Source organism: Drosophila miranda, chromosome 2 (genome assembly GCF_003369915.1).
Source record: "Drosophila miranda strain MSH22 chromosome 2, D.miranda_PacBio2.1, whole genome shotgun sequence".
Classification (NCBI taxonomy): Eukaryota; Metazoa; Arthropoda; class Insecta; order Diptera; family Drosophilidae; genus Drosophila; species Drosophila miranda.
The window spans coordinates 16,449,567-16,467,222 of record NC_046675.1 but is presented as its reverse complement, the minus strand read 5'-3'; the positions used below and the strand labels follow the sequence as shown (position 1 = coordinate 16,467,222).

At 45.7% G+C, this 17,656-nt stretch overlaps 4 protein-coding genes across 4 annotated transcripts; 3 read left to right on the top strand and 1 right to left on the bottom strand.

Moving 5' to 3' along the window:
• Positions 1 to 5,428: 5,428 nt before the first annotated feature.
• Positions 5,429 to 9,051, top strand: LOC108153928. Its single transcript, XM_017284024.2, has 2 exons — positions 5,429 to 6,102; positions 7,800 to 9,051. The coding sequence occupies exons 1-2, from the start codon at positions 5,610 to 5,612 to the stop codon at positions 8,234 to 8,236; spliced, it is 930 nt and encodes a 309-aa protein (XP_017139513.1). The 5' UTR covers positions 5,429 to 5,609; the 3' UTR covers positions 8,237 to 9,051.
• A 1,084-nt stretch (positions 9,052 to 10,135) lies between these two features.
• LOC108154507 (acanthoscurrin-1) lies at positions 10,136 to 11,069 on the bottom strand. The gene is made up of 2 exons (XM_017284807.1): positions 10,985 to 11,069; positions 10,136 to 10,910 (listed from the first exon to the last, which is right to left on the bottom strand). The coding sequence occupies exons 1-2, from the start codon at positions 10,988 to 10,990 to the stop codon at positions 10,350 to 10,352; spliced, it is 567 nt and encodes a 188-aa protein (XP_017140296.1). The 5' UTR covers positions 10,991 to 11,069; the 3' UTR covers positions 10,136 to 10,349.
• A 1,884-nt stretch (positions 11,070 to 12,953) lies between these two features.
• Positions 12,954 to 15,963, top strand: LOC108153929. Its single transcript, XM_033389874.1, has 2 exons — positions 12,954 to 14,287; positions 14,427 to 15,963. Exons 1-2 carry the CDS (start codon positions 13,504 to 13,506, stop codon positions 14,807 to 14,809), a joined length of 1,167 nt encoding a protein of 388 aa, XP_033245765.1. The 5' UTR covers positions 12,954 to 13,503; the 3' UTR covers positions 14,810 to 15,963.
• A 966-nt stretch (positions 15,964 to 16,929) lies between these two features.
• LOC108154708 lies at positions 16,930 to 17,656 on the top strand. The gene is made up of 2 exons (XM_017285058.1): positions 16,930 to 17,203; positions 17,271 to 17,656. Exons 1-2 carry the CDS (start codon positions 16,930 to 16,932, stop codon positions 17,654 to 17,656), a joined length of 660 nt encoding a protein of 219 aa, XP_017140547.1.

Sequence of the window (17,656 nt, the reverse complement as noted above, 5' to 3'; positions counted from 1 at the left end):
AAAGTTCACAGCCATGTTAAATGCCAATCAAGATGGCAATGGAGACCAAGCCATCGACGTGGCTGTGGCTGTGGCTGTGGGGCCGCTGGAAAAGTCGGCATCTGCTCATCAATCAACGTGGCATGCCACAACGGCAACAATAACAGCAACTTTGACATTGCCATTGAAGAAAGCGACGTGGAGCCAAGAGATTTTCACAGACATCCCCAAAAACAGCAGCATCACATTAAACATTTTCGTTGGCTACATTTTAAGTGAATTTAATGCCTTGGCATTGTCACTCCGGGGCCACAGGCAAAAATGCTCCACTCCAATCGCCTCGACTGTCTGTGTGCGTCCATGTCCAGGTCCATGTCCACATTCATGTCAGGCTGTCGGGCACAAACAAAATTTCATTTCATTTTGAGCATTATAATAATTTGGCCGCTCTTTCCAGTCCGTCGTCCAATTGTTGCAGACAGCTGACGCCCGGGGCGTGTACTTAATCCTTGGAACAAATCTCACTTGCAGAATTTGCGCAAATAAATCACAATTTGAATATTTTTTTGGGATGCTTCAAGTGCGTTTTTGGGGTCTGCCCGCGGTGGTTGACAAATGACCCAGGCGTACCCCCTTGCTATCTATCGCGCCGTACCGTACCTTTTGCCTCAAAAATTATTTGTCTCCGGTTCAATGCCCTTGAAGGCGTCCCCAACGACTGGCCATGGATGATAAATTGAACGCAAGGCGAACGTGACAACGACCAAAAAAGTGAAAGCATCGGAAACGGAGAGAAAATACTAGCCAAGGAATGGACCAGGGACCTGGCACCAACCACCAGCCAACAGCCAGTTTTGGCAACCTTTACCTCAGTCGCCTGGGGATTGGCAGCAGCAGCCAGCCCCAGAGTTCACTGCACGGATTGGTGCATGTAAACATGCCATACGGGATCGAGATATATCATCAGTAGGAGGAAAAGACCATGAGACCATGAGGCACTGCCCGCCTGCCTCTGAGAAGCCCAATGTGGCATCCACCAAACCACATTCGATGAAACTTTCATATCTCCCCAACGAAGGGCGTAACTTGAACTGCCGACTCTTTCAATTCAATTGTCATTTGCAGCGATTTGATGTCTCTAATTAGACACAAACACATTGGGGTTGAGTGCCCGACCATTACGCACTTTCGCGACACATGAGAATTTAATTGGCAGGCAAGCAGCATACATGTGGCATGTCATTGGTCAGCATCATTTTCTGTAACTGAAGATGGGGTCTGTGGCGGTCAAGCTGCAACATCTTTGCCACTCTCTATTGGCCGGGGTGAGGGGCGCCAAAGAAAGCGAAAAGCAACGCATAAAAAACGTTAACGGTAATAGTAATGAGAAAATGCTTATACACGATCCACTGAACTCCACACGTAGCTCTCTGTCATAGCTGTATATATCTGTCTATCTATCTATAATCTTTCTCTGGCTAAAGACAGCCTCTGCACTGCCTCTGGCTCTGGCATTAACGGCGTTGTGGCCCTTTGCCTGAGAAATCAATATTTTAACACATGAAAACTGTAAGTGAAAAAATGGGTGTTAACCCATTGATTGGTCTGACATACCGCCAATTGGGAGTGCCACGCGACAGCGGTAGAAAATGCAAGTGCATTTTTCTTCTCAGCACCCAAAGCAGGCCTAACGCTTAAATAAATTGTTAGCCAATTAAATGAAAATCAACAACAAAAACAAAATATTGGCTCGTGACTGTCGTGCCGGAGCGGATGTCCAGCTGGATGGACTTGACTATTGCACAGGAGATGCGGAAAGCTGTCGGCTTATCGCGCCCGTCAGCACTGATCCCATATAAAAGTTAATTAGCGTGAGATTTGTGCGAGCGGCCGGCGGTAAACTTTGATTAACGTCAATGTAGCGTCAAGACAAGCGATAAAAGCCAGCTACAGCTATGAAAAGTAAATAAAAACCGCACACACACTCGCAGGTATTTTCTTTTCGCTTTCTTTTGTTTGGGAAAATTGCAATTTTTATTGCACAAAAAGCTGGGCTGTGAACAAACCCCCTGCGGCATGAAATAGAAATAGAAAGTTAGATGCGGCCACAGGCGAGGGTCGGGTCAGTTCGGGTTCTAGCCGGAAAAACCGAAAGTTAATTGGCCCCTCAGTTCGCGTTGGCAGCATTTAACCCGTCAAAGGTTTTAGCACTCCGCTACGCTCAAGAATTTAGAACAATCTGTTGTTGTTTTTGCTGTTGTTTTTGTTGTAGTTTCTCTGGTTGGCTGTTGGTTTTTTACTTTCTCTGCCTGTAAGCTCAAAAATTTCACACACACTTAAGCCGCAACAACTTCCATCCGAACCAAGTGCAGCTGTGGTTGCAGCCGCTGCTGTGGTTGTTGTTGTTTAATAAAGCGCAATTCTTCTTTTAATTTTGCGATGCCTAATCGCTGTGGCTATGTCTATTTTTTTTAGAGGGTACACTACATCTTACCGGACGTTTGAAACACGCACAGATCAAAGTATTTATAAACTTCACAGATCTCAGACTCAATCTTTGCAGGTGATTATTTCAGAGGGTGATGTAAAAAATGGCAATAATAAATATTGTTAAATATTGTAGCTTCACATATTTCTAAAGAGCATAGCTAACTATTATTTAATCACTATTATTATTATCATACAATTTACTTATTTATTTTAATTTGTTTTTCATTGATTTGTATTTTATTTATTATTTCTTATTATATATCTTTTTTTAATTTTATTTTTCTTTTTTAGTCTGTCAAGCTGAAAGCGTATGTAAAGCTTCGGCCACGAAGCCAGCTAGTTTTCTCATGTTTTTATTTTGTTTGTCTCGACCGCAAAGTGGCACGGAAAACTGTGTGGAAAATCTTTCGGCCCAGAGAAAAGTGCAAGGCGTGGCAAATGACGACGGGGACAGACAGAGACAGCGCCTTGGCCGCGGGGCTGAGGAGGCAGACAATGGAGCTCTTGGGGCTGCTGCTGCTGCTGTCGCATGGCCTTGCCCGAGGAAACCACAGAGGAAGAAAACAATTGAAATTGTTTCACATGCGCTTGAGCAGCTCAAGAGATGGCTGGTTGATATGGATACATGTCTGCCTTTTACAATGTATGTACATACTGCAGAAGCTCTGTTGCACAGACCAGACCCGTGGGGGCACGGACGCGGATGTTTTCGGCTGGGGTTGCTGTTGTGCAGCGGCTGCACCCGCAGAATAAAAAGAAAAATCTTGCGTTTGGGTCCATTGTGTGCAAAGGTAGTCGTCGGGGGCATGGATAATGCGCACCTTGACGGACATTTTGACAGGTCGACTTAGAAATGCAACACAAACAATGATGCACTCTGGACGACATAGTTCAGAGTGTGGAAATGGGTAGTGCGAAGAGAGAAAATTTTATTTCGAAATGTCCAATAATATGAATGATGGATTTAAATATCCACAAGCGAGGATATTTCATTTTGGAAACAGCTGTTACTCTCTTTTATATTACCTATTTCAAAGGCAGTCGCATTATATTCAAAAGAATTTCGCCGCAAATTGGGGGCTGGGGAACTTAAATTGTACTACAAAATATTCCGGACTTAATCGGATACAAACTAAACGAATTTTCTTTTGAAATATGTATGTACTTGTACAATTTATAATCCCTGTTAATGAACTTATTTTTCCGGTGCTCAAAGCTGCTTTTTCTCCTCCACTTTCAGGTTCACTGCCTCCTGTCAGAGTCCAGAAATTTGTCCTTTGGTTTGTGGCATTTATGATGCCACCCCTGCGCGGAGAGGTTTTTCATTGCTCATCAAGCGATACCTAAACGGAAACAAAGCTGCACGTAAATACTTGCCACCGAAACTGAACCCAAGTTTTTCTTGGCCATAGATTGATGGCCATTGCCCCCTGCCTCTGACTGTGCCCCTATCCCAGACACTGTCCCATGGGCCGCTGGGCAGTGAAAGTGGCGTGAAAAAGGCGGCGATCGAAGAAATCTAAATTAGTGGCCCAGAAAGCAGAGCGCAGGCAGCAGGGGAAAAAGATACTTTGCCAAAGTGCCCGAGATTAAAAGTGTGATGTTGTGGCATGCCACAGGCAGGGCAGCCATCCAGTAGCCGCCTCGTCCATTAGTCGGAAATCTCTGTTGCCGGCGGGTCATTAATTTGCCTGTTTATTAGTTGAAAATTGGCCCTTAGCCTTGGGCTGGGGCACAGTATGGCTCATATCCCTTTTCTCAGTTATCTGCCCAAACGTGCCACATAAACTAATCCACTGGAAGGCAGTTGACTAAGCGAAAGCTTCATTCAGAATTCCGACAAATGCATTTTCCCGGGGTTTATTTTTTATTTTTTTGCTGAATAAACCACAAAAACCACGAGCATGTATGCAAGTGACAGCTTTCTTTCCGTTTGAAGTAAAAGCCATACGTTCTACCTGATGGATAGTCCCAGTGCTAGTACTAGATACAAGGCCACATGCTATTGCATTGACAAGTCATTGGCCTGGCCCTGGCCCTGGCTATTGCTCCATTAGATGCAAATCATCGTGGTGGGACCTACATTGCATTGGCCTCCCGTGGCGGATGGGCCGTTAACACCCACTCGGACGATGCAGCCCCAGGCATTTGCATAATAAAAAAGAAATGGCCGTTTACAAATGTGTAGTAGCCAATGACTTTCTTTATGGCTAAAACCGAAATGGCGAAAATTGCTAAATGCCAAATTGAAATTAAAGTGTCAACGGCAACGGCGACGCCAACGGCAGCAGCACTGCCCCTGGCACTGGCACTGGCACTGGCTGCAGCAGCGGGATCAGCAATGGCAATGGCAGTGCCGATGGGCAAAACGGCAGCCAGTTGCAGAAATAGTCTCAAAACTCCACAAAAAAAAGCGAACTCCCACCAAAAACCACTAATGCAACTAATATGTTTGGCCATAAACATCGAAAGCGATGCGATGGCTGGCTGGAAAAACTAGTCGAAACTCGTTGGAAATGCTGTTGGACTTCGCCTTCGCATTCGTCTTTCTGGCTGCCAGTCTGCCTGTCTCCTTGCCTCTGTCTCTACCTGGCCTGCTGCTGCTGCTGGGCTATGGTTCATTGAGGAGACTTCGACTGCGACTACGACTACGACTACGACTACGACTACGGTAATGATCATTAAGCCACCGCATAGCACATATTCCCAGCAGTGGAAATTGGCAACCAAGCACGAGCTGCAGCTCAGCTCGGACGAAGCCCAGCCGCCACGAAGAGAGGCCACGAAGCCGGCAACGAGTACGAAGAAAATCAAATTGTGATTAAGTCGCGGTGCTGTGTGACGCTTCGCAGCGGCTGTGTCTGGCTGGGGCGAAAGAAAGAAAGGTCTATAAAAGAATAAAGCGCGCCAAGGCTGGGCATCAGTTTGATTTGAACTAGCAGCCAGTGCAAGACTAGACGAGAGCTCCTGGCCACCAGCTACCAGCTAACAGCGCAGCTGCAGCTTCCAGTGACTCCTCCAACTCTTAAGCCTTAGAGCTAGCTCCAAGGATTAACAAAGCAAGCAAGCACCTGTGTGTCGCGTCGTGTGCCGCGTGTCGTGTTGGTTGTGAAGTGTCCAAGAAGTGAACAGTGAACAGAATGACATTCAAGCAAAGGCATCTGCATCCGCTGAGCCTGCTCACCCTGTGCCTGTGCCTGTGCCTCGCCAGCAGATGCGAGGCGGGCACCGAGCAGATCAGCAATTTGTCAGCCGCTGGCGGCAGTGGCACCACTCAGAGTGCCGGCGCACGCACCTTGCTGCGCGTTTACGATGAGTGCACCCGTGCCGAGGCCGGATTCGTGCCATGCCTGAAGAAGAAGGCCATCTCCTTCATAGATCGTCTTGCCCCCATCGATGCCATAAACGTGGCCGACGGCATCAAGCTGGTGCGCCTGGAGTCGGCCCCACGTCCCGCCGTCGCCACCAGTGAGAACGAGCTGGAATCCTCGCTGCCTCGCTCCGGCAGTGACCGCGACGCCAAGCTGACGAACATGCTCACCGAGCGCCTCAGCTACTTCTTTAATGGCCATTCGCTGCAGGTCAGCTTCCCCAAGCTGACATCCGATGAGATTGGACGCGGGCTCGAGGAAGGTAAGACGAACGGAAGCCTGAACGGAGCATGAGCATCACTTTCTGTGGGCGGTCTAATTACTGTTACCGCTCAATACCCCAGTATCCATTGCGCGTAACAGTGACATAATTTGACTCTGGCTCTGACTCTGCCTGTGGCTGAAGCTGTGACTGTAAAAAAGCCAGCTTTAGTAATTGCTGGCTCCACGGGAGGTGATTATTAGAGCCGAGAGCCCCATGATAATGCCTTAAAGTATAGTATCTTTGCCAATGACATTGCCAACTGCATTGGCAACGGCTGCAACCGCTGGCTGGCCCACTTCCTTGCTTATCATTGTATGCTGGCATTGGCATTGTATTGTATGTTAAGAGGGTTGGGTGGGGGGATACCATCTTAGTTGCCTCTGGGAAAATGCGCAATTGTTTATATTTTCCTCGTTTTATAACGCACACACGAGAGAAACCCGTTCGGCAACTGGGGAATGACCCAGAAACCTTAGAAACGACTTCGACAGCAGACAGACAGTAGCAGTAGCGACAGCGATGACAAAAATGTCAAGCCAGAATTTCGTGTTGTCCAAAAAAAAACGAAAAAATAAACATAACTTGCGAAGAAACTTTGGCATTGAACAACGAAAATTCAATGCTCTTTAAAGACCACAGCTAGAAGATATTCCTCCATCTCAAAAATCGCTCTGGCTACCCATTAAATATTCTACATTTTCCCATAAAGATTTGTTTCGTTGAGGACCACTTTCATCAAACCTTACCAAAACTTAAGCCAAAGAAGCTACATATGCCCTTTCGGGGTGGCAGAGTGTGGAAAATACGATGAGCAAAAACTAAGCCACGCTTGGATGTCATGACCATGTCAAATAGAATGAAAGTGCTCGACCACGTTTCTCTTGGGCCATGTACAACTCGACTCCTCGACCAGGCCATGCCGTGCATTTCCATTGCCATTGGCATCTTGGAATTTCCATTTTATTTCCATTTTAAGCTGCCATTTCAGCGGCTCGGCTCTTGCATCAATTACAAATTTGACACGAGCACTTAGAGCTGCATGCTTCATGCTGCATCCACATTCAAGATTTTATCCATTGCAATGAAAAGTGAACTTACTTTCACGGCACATGCATTTTTTTCTCTTACTTTCAAATCATTGATCAATATCTTTTAATCGATACGCGGCCGAGTACAAGTTGGCCAACACTTTCCCAAATGGCAAGACCGAAACCATTTTTGGCTAATAGCAATCGTACCGATTGGAGCCTGACGAAAGCTGGTTATGACAGCGGCAGTGCGACATCATCTCATCTGTCTGCTGGGCCGCATTAGCACGGACACTTGGCCGTCTCCATTTTCCGTCTCATTTCCACGGCCATATGCAATTTTCCCCTGCAATCAGGTGAAATCGAATGGAGTGTCCCTAATGACGGCAGCAAAATGAAAGCCACACACGCTGCCACAGTCCCAGTGATGCACTCTGCCGCAGTGCACCAGCTGCCCAAACGAAATACCACAGCGCAAGCTCCCAGTATCTGGGAAAATATTCTCACACAGCCTTTGGTAATTGAGCTGCTACCACTTTCACCATCTTGGGAGTCAGTCTCTGCCGCAGTAGGAGTCGGAGTCGAGCTCGGAGACGAAGTCGAGGTCTGAGCCGAGCTAGGAAAAGGAAAATTATTAAAGACAAATACATTTCTTTTTCTTCGCAGGTCGCGGCAAAATGAAGAAGATGATGGGCATGATGATGATGGGCATGGCCATGAAAATGATGGGCATGATCCCCATTGCCATGGGCGCCCTATACATACTGGCTGGCAAGGCTCTGATCATCTCGAAGATTGCCCTGCTGCTGGCTGGTATCATTGGCCTGAAGAAGCTCATGTCGGGCAAATCGTCGGGCGGTGGCAGCTCTGGATGGTCGTCGGGTGGCGGCGGCGGCGGTGGGGGCGGTGGCTGGTCATCGGGTGGCGGTGGAGGCGGCGGCGGTGGTTGGGACAGGCGCTCCCTCAACGAGGCGCAAGAAATGGCGTACCGCGCCCACAAAGAGCAATTGGCGCATCCACAGTTATACCATCAGCAACAGCAGCAGCAGCAGCTGCAGCAGCTGCATCCGAAGTCGGCGGCGCCACAGGTGACCAAGTCATAGGACGGTCGTATGATAGAAACACAATCTAGGGGGCTTCTAGGGGATAGCTGCATTTATCTTGTGGATAAATTACAAGCAGACGGGCGCCAAGGCACACAGATTGTAATTACGCGTACATAGATATATATACTATATATATATACATATATTAACTCTCTTTTTGCACTTGCACTCGGGCAGAAGACAAGAAGACTTGATGCATTTCCAACGGTTAACTCTCCGCCCAGTGGCACCTATGGATACATCGCCTGAAATGTATCTAGAACGTGCGTTCCCACTGTGGTCGCAATGCAGTTCTTTGCACACTTTTTAATGATTAGTATTTGCTTTAAATCGATTATGTTTTGTTGGTAATATGTAGCGCACTCTTCACTGCTCTCTGCTCTTTCCTCTCCCCTCTCCCTTCTCTTCTCTATTCTATTCTGTTCCGCTCTGATCTGGTCTGACATGCTCTGCACCGTTTCCCCCTTTCTCTGCATTTGCATTTACTGTTAACCATCTTCCAGAGCTCTGAACTCTGCCTCTGCCTCTGCATCTGTACTCTGTATGGTATATCTTTCTTTCCTACATTCGTCACTGCTAACTGCACTTTTCAATTACATCTCGTACTTCCGCCTGTACTCAATTTTCAGCTAACTTACAGTACATCTCTTTATCATCTCATTCTGGCAGCGCGCACACATTAATCTTAACTTGTCTCTAACTGTATGTAGTGTCTAAGTGTAATAATTTATTTATTTAACTTATTTATTTGGTAGCGCGTAAGTGTAAATCGCATGTAAGCAGCAATGTTTGTAAGAAACATAAAAGTTTAAAAAAATATATATACAAATATCTAATAAATAATTTCCACTCAAATCATGTCATAGCATAGCACGCGCACTTTAAGGCTGAAGGTTAAAGGTAAAGTGTAAAGTGCCATCCCCGTCTACTGCCGAAATACTACTTCCGTTCCTCGAGTTTGCCCTATAAAACATGTGTACGCATGTATCCGGGCACATATCCGCCATCCATAAACTCCACTCCACAGTGTGTGAGGTTGTCCCTGGATGTTTGTCCTATTTTCGGTAGCCTTATGGCCCACGTTTATGGCTCTTGCTGTCTTATTGCTGTCTGCTCCTCTGCGATTGCCAGAGATTTAAGCCAAGATACAAGATGGATCAAAGTTCAAATTTGTAAACATTTCCGAGACCAAGCCAAGTCAGAGAAAGTCATGGAGAAATGTTTGATTCAACAAGAAGTAAGTACGAGTATTCTCCCTCTGGACTTAATCAGAATTGGGCAAAAGTCTGAGCACAACATTCGAGCTGCTGCTGTCTGCCTGCAAGCGAACAGAACACATTCGACTAAGCTAAATTAATCATCATCCAAGTAGTCTGGTTAATGTCTGTATCCTGTAGTCGTATGTTAAACAAAATCATGGTCTTTCGACATATAGTCAAATAATATCGATTAAAAACCAACGCTTTGAATACACACATTTGTCTTCGGGGTTGGCCATTGGCCATAAATATAATAGTAGTTAAAGTTTTCCAGGTTAAAACACACACAGCGTCTAAAACAAACACTTAACAGATAATTAAATCAACTTTAAATCAGTATACGGCTTTAATTTTACTTGTATTAATATTATCTAAAATAATAGTACAATACTCGTATAATAAATCGGTGCTAAAATTTCAGTCTGAATTTATTATCGCCATTAATTGAAGGTAGGAAAAAACCTGAATTTTAATAGATAGTCTTCTAATCATCTCAACCAATTTGGAAAGAGCCAACCCTAGCTGAAATATTTGAGTAATTAATTAATGTAACTCTGATAATAATGTTACAAGTATGACCCCCAAAAATTAATGAATAATTAATATTTAACCAGATTTATAAGGTCAAAGAAAAGTGTTTGTTTAAATTATTTGTCGTATCTATTGACTTTTGCTTTTATTGGATAGAAGTCGCGCAGTCTACAGAAAATCTCAAACTAGTTTTCGCTAATTTGGAATTTTGGTCGGTCTTTTTTGTGGGAGATTTAAAAGGTACGGGTAAACGGGTTTTATCTGGATTACAGCTAATTGGAACGGAACTCTGATAATTGGGGAACCAGTGGGTAAGGTGTTCACTTCTTTTTCCACCATCCGGACTGACTGCCGTACCCGCCGCCGTAGCTACTGCCATAATTTGCTGCATACCCTCCGCCGTATCCTCCGCTGTATCCTCCGCCGTATCCTCCGCCGTATCCTCCGCTGTGTCCACCGCCATGAGTGGTTGTAATGACCTTGTAGACATCCACATGAGAATGGCCACCTCCGTGGCCGCCTCCGTAGCTACCTTCGTAGCCGCCTCCATAGCTTCCTCCGGTGTTCCAGCCGCCGCCATGACTGTAGCCGCCGCCATTGCTGTAGCCGCTGCCATATCCGCCTGAGCTGTAGCCCCCACCGCCTCCATGGCCACCCTCATAGGTGTTGATCACTTTGACTATTTGGACACCACCGCCGCCGCCACTGTTGTAGCCACCGCCGTATCCTGCTCCGTATCCACCGCCATAGCCAGAGCCTCCACCATAGCCGTAGCCCCCACTGTAGCCCCCGCCGCTGCCGCCTCCTCCCTTCAGCAGACCCAGCAGTCCTGCGTTTGTGGTTGCCAGAATGGCGGCCATCGCCAAGACACATACAAATAACTATGACGAAATGGACGAAATGGATTTGGTTAAAATTTAGTGTATGCTTTGAAACCGCATCCTTCAAAACTCACTTTCATTGTAGACCCCGAACGAATGCCAACGAAGCGCAAGTAGAACTAATGCCAAATGCCAAACGCTTTTCGGTTTAATAGTCGCAGTCCAAAGCAGCTTGACCAACCACCAACCACAATAAAAGTGTTTTTTTTGTGAACGATTAAATGTCGCACACACTCCGCCGACAAGGCAAGGCCTTTGAGTCAGCAAAGTGGCTTTTGTGGATTGAGCCAGCCCCACTGCAGCGCCTTGGGAGTGTCTGCTTGGCCCGGTCCCAGACTGTACGAAATTTAATTTATGATTTCCATTATGTCCGGGGCGTAGGAAGAGTTCTGATTTCTGAACTAGTTTTATTTAGCACAGAGCCAGCTCCAGATGAAATCGAAGTGATGCACAGACAATGAGACAGCATAAAGTAGTCGTAGAAAAGCAACTAAAAGTCGCTCCACAAGGCAAAAACTGCAAGACGAGGGGGCCAGGCTCGAGGGGCGCGGCTAGTGCGAGTTGTTAGCTCATCAAATCATCAGCCAGCCAGCAGCAAAAGCAGCCAGCACATGCAAATGTTAGGTAATAAAAAATAAATGGTTGAAATGGCTTAAGTTTTAGCTTGATTCATGTTTGCTGTATGGTGGACATAACCAATCTATTTGATCTTTGAATTGCCCTGACAAAACAACACGAAAAAAAACCAAGTGAAATACGGGTTTTAGTGCAGTGAAAGAGTCTTGTACTGACCAGCAGTCCACCCATGGCTGAGCTTCTATTATGATTCTATGCTCTCTTAATGCCAGCTCCTTCAGCCACAATCAATCATAGCCAGCTGCTAATGGCCATGGAACGAAAGCAATTTCAATTCAGAAGAGCTGCAATTCGAGTCTGCCATTATCAATGCCTGCGGAAAGACTTCCATTATCGTGGTCTCGGTCTATCACTTACTGATGTAAGCTTCCCCCATCCATCATTCTGGTCATCTAATAGAAAAACAAAGCCATAAGCAATACGAATAAGCCATGCTTTCAGCATCCATAAGTCTTCTGGGTATGAGATGCATTTCTTACGAATCCAATAAACGCCTACGCATGTCTCTAAGCCTCACAAAGAAACTATAATCCAACACATGCAAGGCGTTACACTCCGAGAATTAAATATTCGGTTTTAAAATACAAACAAAGTGAAATTAAATTCACTTTGATTTAATAACAGAGGAATAACAAAGTTTAGTGTCCCCATATACATATAATCTAACTATAAAATACTTTAAAATATAATATATTAAATTTATATCAAATATTTGTATATTAATGGAAAAAGGTAACACCTCCGAGAAAATTGATTGGTATACAATTATGGGGCATTTTCTCTGCCACTTACTGGCATTTTGTAATCCTTATAAAGTATTTAAGTTCTGAAGTTTGTAATATAAATAATATTCTCAGTATAATTTCTTCACTGTTTTGCATGCCATGCCTAAAAGTACTGAAAGGTGAATGCTCATAAGACATGCTGAAAAGCTGTCCACGTTTTTCAGTTGCCTATAAACCAGAAAAATGGCGCCCAAGAGTATGTTTTAGTTAAAAAAAATATGCTGAGTGCAACATAACATATATTTTCGCAAGACCTTTAGTATGTACAGGTTGCTGCTTCTGCACCTGTCCCCCACTTGTCGTGACCCATCAAGACCCATTAAGAGAGATTAAACGCACGCTGGGCACCTGATGTGCGTACCCAACTGAGTGAGATGTTGCACACATACAAGTGGTGGCACAAACAGTATAAGTGGGCCGTACCAGCTGCCGTTGTTGCCCCAGGGAACAGGGAAGAGGTGGCTGCTCGTTCAGAGAGCCCAATTAGCACGCACGGAGTCAAAATTACACGAATTTACCCATTGGGCACACTTTCCCAGGGCTGAGAGATGGACATCTGAACATATAAAGATAGATATAGAATGCCATCTGGTGCAAGGCTGTTAGTTGGCCTCGTGCCGTTGAACGTGCAACAGGGCAACAGGGCAACAGGGCAACTGGGCAACGATGCAGAAAAGTGAAACTATTAAGCCCAGTCAGAGTCAGAGTACCATCATCAGCAAACAAGTGAGGCATTGTTTTTGTAATTAAAATGGCAACGCTTCAATGGCCAAGGCAGCAGCACGTGGAGCACACTCCATGAAGCATCAAACTGTCAAGCAAGCCCTGTACTCCAATGGGAGGTGGCAAGTTCTCTCCATTTAATCGTGTTACGCCTGACAGATTATGTGTGTGTAAGTGTGTGGTAAAAGTCTTTCTTGAATGTGAAAATCTTGAATCGACTAAGTAGGCGATCATTTGAGCGCTTGACCACAAGCCAAAAGCCACTGTCGGAGTCACAGCCACTTTTGGGGAAAGGCCGTAAAATCACTCAACTAAAACGTCCATAAAATGTCGAATGGCTTGTAGAATTTGGCCTGCAAAGATCTGGAAACGCGAAGGCCCTCAGTTCGATTCTAGGCGGCGTCCGGAGTGCGTGTGTGAAAAGAGCAACAGGACTCAAAAACCCAGAGATGTGGCATCATCGAGCAGTGTTTGTGCTCGGCATTTATATGCTCGTAACAATAAACGCGTCGACAAGTAGCAACAGCAACAATCACTTTAATGACGGCTCTTCCGGCATCCTTACGGCTCGAAACGGGAAACTACAGTTGGAGCTGAATGCGTGGCAGCCATTCACCCAGCACAACAATTGGCTTATCCTGCAGGCAACGGCACCCAGCTCAGTGCAGCCGGAAAGAGAGAGTGCCCCCAGAATTTCGCCACAGCAGCAGCAACAGCAGCAGCAGCAGCAAGAGCAGCAGCAGCAGAAGCAGAACCAACGACTTCCTGTCAATTACTACGCCTACAATCATCGGTATAATCAGAGTGCGAGGAGTGGCATTCCACCTTCGGCGGGCGGAAATTACAAACAGGTTCGGGCACAGGCAGCACCAGCGACAACTCTAAGCGATCCCGCCAGATATGTCCTGGCCATAAGCCAATCCATGCGACGCGGGGGTGAACTTCGACATCAGCTGCCAGCTGCTGCGGAGGAGGAAGCCGAGCCGGATGTGCGCAATGCGGCGGCCTCAACTTTAACTAACTCCCACGATGCTGATGCTGATGATGATGAAGATGTGAAAAATACCGATGCCATTAAACACATTGAGAAGCCAACACTTCTGGGAATCCAATCCTACTTAGGGCCTTTCCAGCGTGCTCTGGTGAAAGTGCGTAATTTTTGCGACTCTGTGGGTACTCTTCTCAGCGACATAGATGAGGAGCAGCAGGATGGGACTCTGCAGTTCCTGGCAGGTGGGTTTGGGCTTTCCAATGAATTTTCCTCATAATATACCAGCCTATGAAGCGTGCGCTCGAACACCTCAGGGATGTGGTCTGGGACTGACCGTTTAATTAACTGACTAACTAAAGCTTCTGTTCCGTTAATTTGCAGATGAGACAAGTTCAAATAAATTGGAGGCCACCACAAGAACCATCCCCTCCACAGCCAAAATATCGACTTCAAAAGAGGCGGATACAGCTACAGTCCAAGGCCGTTACATTCACCGTATGGCATTGGACGCCTCAGAGGGCCGCAAGCTGAAAAAGTTGAAAAAGAAAATCCAAAAGCTGCTGCTGCCACTTCTGATTGCCTACAAACTGAAGTTTCTCACCCTCATACCCGTTCTCATTGGCGGCCTCACGCTACTCGTGGGCACCACGGGCCTGGCCGGCTTCTTCTTTGCTCTCTTTACGGCCGTAATGAGCCTGAAGACCACAGGTGGCGGTGGCGGCCATGGCTATGCCAGCAAAGCAATAGTCTTAAAGAAAATCTGATCTGTAGGCAACGTTTTGTACGAATTAAGATTTAGCTATTGATTTAGGTTAGTTAGCAGCACTCGGCACTCCCTTCCCCTTATCACAATCAAAACCCATCGAAGTTCGAGCATTGATTGGTCTGCTCTGGCGGTGGGCTATAAAAAAGACGAGGCGGAGACTTCCGCACTGTCAAGTGAAATAGAACTACTAGAAATAATATATGACAAAAGAAACAGGAAAACAGAAACTTCCCTCAGCTGGAATCAACAATTTGAAACACTCTTTTTTAGGGAATTTATTTATTTATTTCATGCTATATCCCAGTGCATCAGGTATAAACTCTAGTATTACTTAGTTCAGCTTTTAGTTGGAAGGTATTCCCACTCGTTAGACGTATGCCCACGTCGCTACGGTGCGTTTGTGCGGTTATACCAGCAACCGGATGCAAAATAAAAGTACTGCTAACATCCAACCAGCGATAAATTCCGTTGAACAGCTGCCAAAACCCCATCCAGAGCCACAGCCAGAGACCCAAAGTTTGGGCATGAAAAGTGACGACAGCAAAGAGCGTTAGCTTTAAAGTTGACGGTTGACGGTTGACGTTGACTACGATTAGTTCCGTGGCACGCGTGTGCATATGAATGCGTGTTTGGACACCATGTGAATATATAGCATCCCAGACGTAAAGCAGTATATTTAATACTATATATTGCAACAGTTACAGATACTCGAACCACCCAATGGTTGAGGCTACATTCGCATTCGTTCAAGCCAAGATAAGTTTATTTGTCTCGTCTGGTTTCGGTCTCTTTCAGCCCAAAAATCCTAATTCAGTTGGGTCGTTATTTAATTTCCGTTAGCACTGCTGCAATCACATTTGCCTGATGTAATTCCAAGAAGTATATTTTGTTGCTGGAATTTAATTAAGCGGATTTATACACAAACAAACACACGAGATGGTTTCATTTTACCGGAAATTTACATAAGCCCGTGCCGAGCTCATGAAATACCTTTAATTTGAAGTTGATATTTGTTCACGACTGCAATTCATGGTTATGCGAAAATAATAAATGCAATTTTTAATGGAATTGCCATCGGTTCTGTCTGCTCCTTAAAATAACAATTAATTGGTAATTAATAATACATATTACCAAACCCCAAACCTGATTGCAGGCCAGAGATACTTTCTAGGAAGTAAGTTAATTTAAACAACAAACACCATTTAATATAAAATAAAAGCTTAAAAATCACTAAAGAGATGCTCGTAATTTTAATTTTTTGAAAATTTATTTTTATTTATTTATGTAGTAAATGAATTAACTTATTTAATACCAAAATTAATACGATTTCAATGAGTTCTATCAACTAGGCCTACGACTTGGCTGGATACATTTATTTTTATGCAATGTGAACCTTTTTGGACAATTTTGTTTAAGTGGCCTTGGTACTTAAATAAAAAATATATATTTGTCGTAGGTCTAGCGCAATTAACACTAATTATTCCGAACTTTGTCAGAACTCTTGCGTTCACAATGAATATAAGTTTTCGGGAATCCTTTCTGGAATATTAATGCATTCGAGACGTGATTTTATTTATAAATATTAGAAACCCCTCTGAGTGACTGAGGTAGTGAGTGAGTGAATGAAAGCTCACAGTTTAGAAATGGAAAAACTTTTTTAAGGGAAACTGCCTGCCACGATAATGAAGAGTTTTTACTTGTTGATGGCTGGGACAAGTGACCCATGACGAGTGTGGCGCATACAACCAAAGCAACGGCAACGGCAATGGCAACAGCAATAGCAACATCGAATGATGTTTGCGGCAAGCCGTTCATTAAAGTAGGGAAAATTTAATGTGTCCGTTCACGCTCAAGTAAGACTAAATCGGAACCCCACGAGAGAGGGAAGAACGAAAGCAGCGAAACCGAACCGCAGTAGAACCAGAAGTAATAGCGGTACCAGTGGCCCCTCCATAGACCCATCGACCACCAAAAGAACCTGCCCACCGATTGCTAGTCTAAATAAAAGTCTGAAATGCAACCAAGTGCAACGACGAGAGTGGTGCTCCATTACCATTACCGACTGCACTGGGCGCCCACTTCTGCTCAGTTGTTTGGGAGCTGTGCAACGGCGAAAACATGTTCAACATTGCGTTCGCAATTGCAATTTTCCATCTCCTGTCTGCGGTGTCCTTCAGCGTGGCGTATAGCCACCTGCCACCTGCCGTGCAACTGGGCGGGGCCATCGTGGCGGCCGTGGAGCAGGATGCCGAGCAGGAAGCTGCCACCGAGGAGCACCATCGAGTGCAACGTGAGTGGATGCAGACTGCCGAGCTGCAGCTGCAGAAACTCCTCAACGACGAGCTGAGTGCCGAGGAGATGAGCAATATGCTGGATACGTGGGCTACCGAAGGTGGGTTGAGTTGATGATGTACTCATAGATATTTCCATGCTCTCAAGTGCTGGATGCTTCTCCACAGGACGCGGCAAGCATCAGCACAAGAAGCAGCAGAAGAAGCTAGCCAAAATGCTGTATCCCGTGCTAGCCGCCGCAGCTGTGGCCAAAATCGTTCTGCTGCCTTTGGTCTTGAAATGGCTGACGGCGCTGTCGACCTCATCATTCGTTATGGGAAAAATTGCATTGGCCACCTCCGGTATGCTGGCCTTAAAGTGGATCCTGTCCAGCGGGCATACACGGGATCGCCTGGAGATTATTCATTCATCGGTCCCATCAATCAAGGGCTTGCACACGGCCCACACCGCTGATGTTGCCCCCAGCGGCACCAGCTGGATGCCCGTCCGGCCGCCCTACATTCCTTTGGGTGTGACCAAGGATGGCCCAACTTTTTACAAGCCATTTTTATAG

Coding starts and splice junctions, on each gene's coding strand:
- LOC108153928 (XM_017284024.2), top strand. CDS start 5,610: ATGACATTCAAGCAAAGGCATCTGCATCCGCTGAGCCTGCTCACCCTG. Junction 6,103..7,799: donor TGGACGCGGGCTCGAGGAAG/GTAAGACGAACG, acceptor TTTTCTTCGCAG/GTCGCGGCAAAATGAAGAAG.
- LOC108153929 (XM_033389874.1), top strand. CDS start 13,504: ATGTGGCATCATCGAGCAGTGTTTGTGCTCGGCATTTATATGCTCGTA. Junction 14,288..14,426: donor GACTCTGCAGTTCCTGGCAG/GTGGGTTTGGGC, acceptor GTTAATTTGCAG/ATGAGACAAGTTCAAATAAA.
- LOC108154708 (XM_017285058.1), top strand. CDS start 16,930: ATGTTCAACATTGCGTTCGCAATTGCAATTTTCCATCTCCTGTCTGCG. Junction 17,204..17,270: donor GGATACGTGGGCTACCGAAG/GTGGGTTGAGTT, acceptor GCTTCTCCACAG/GACGCGGCAAGCATCAGCAC.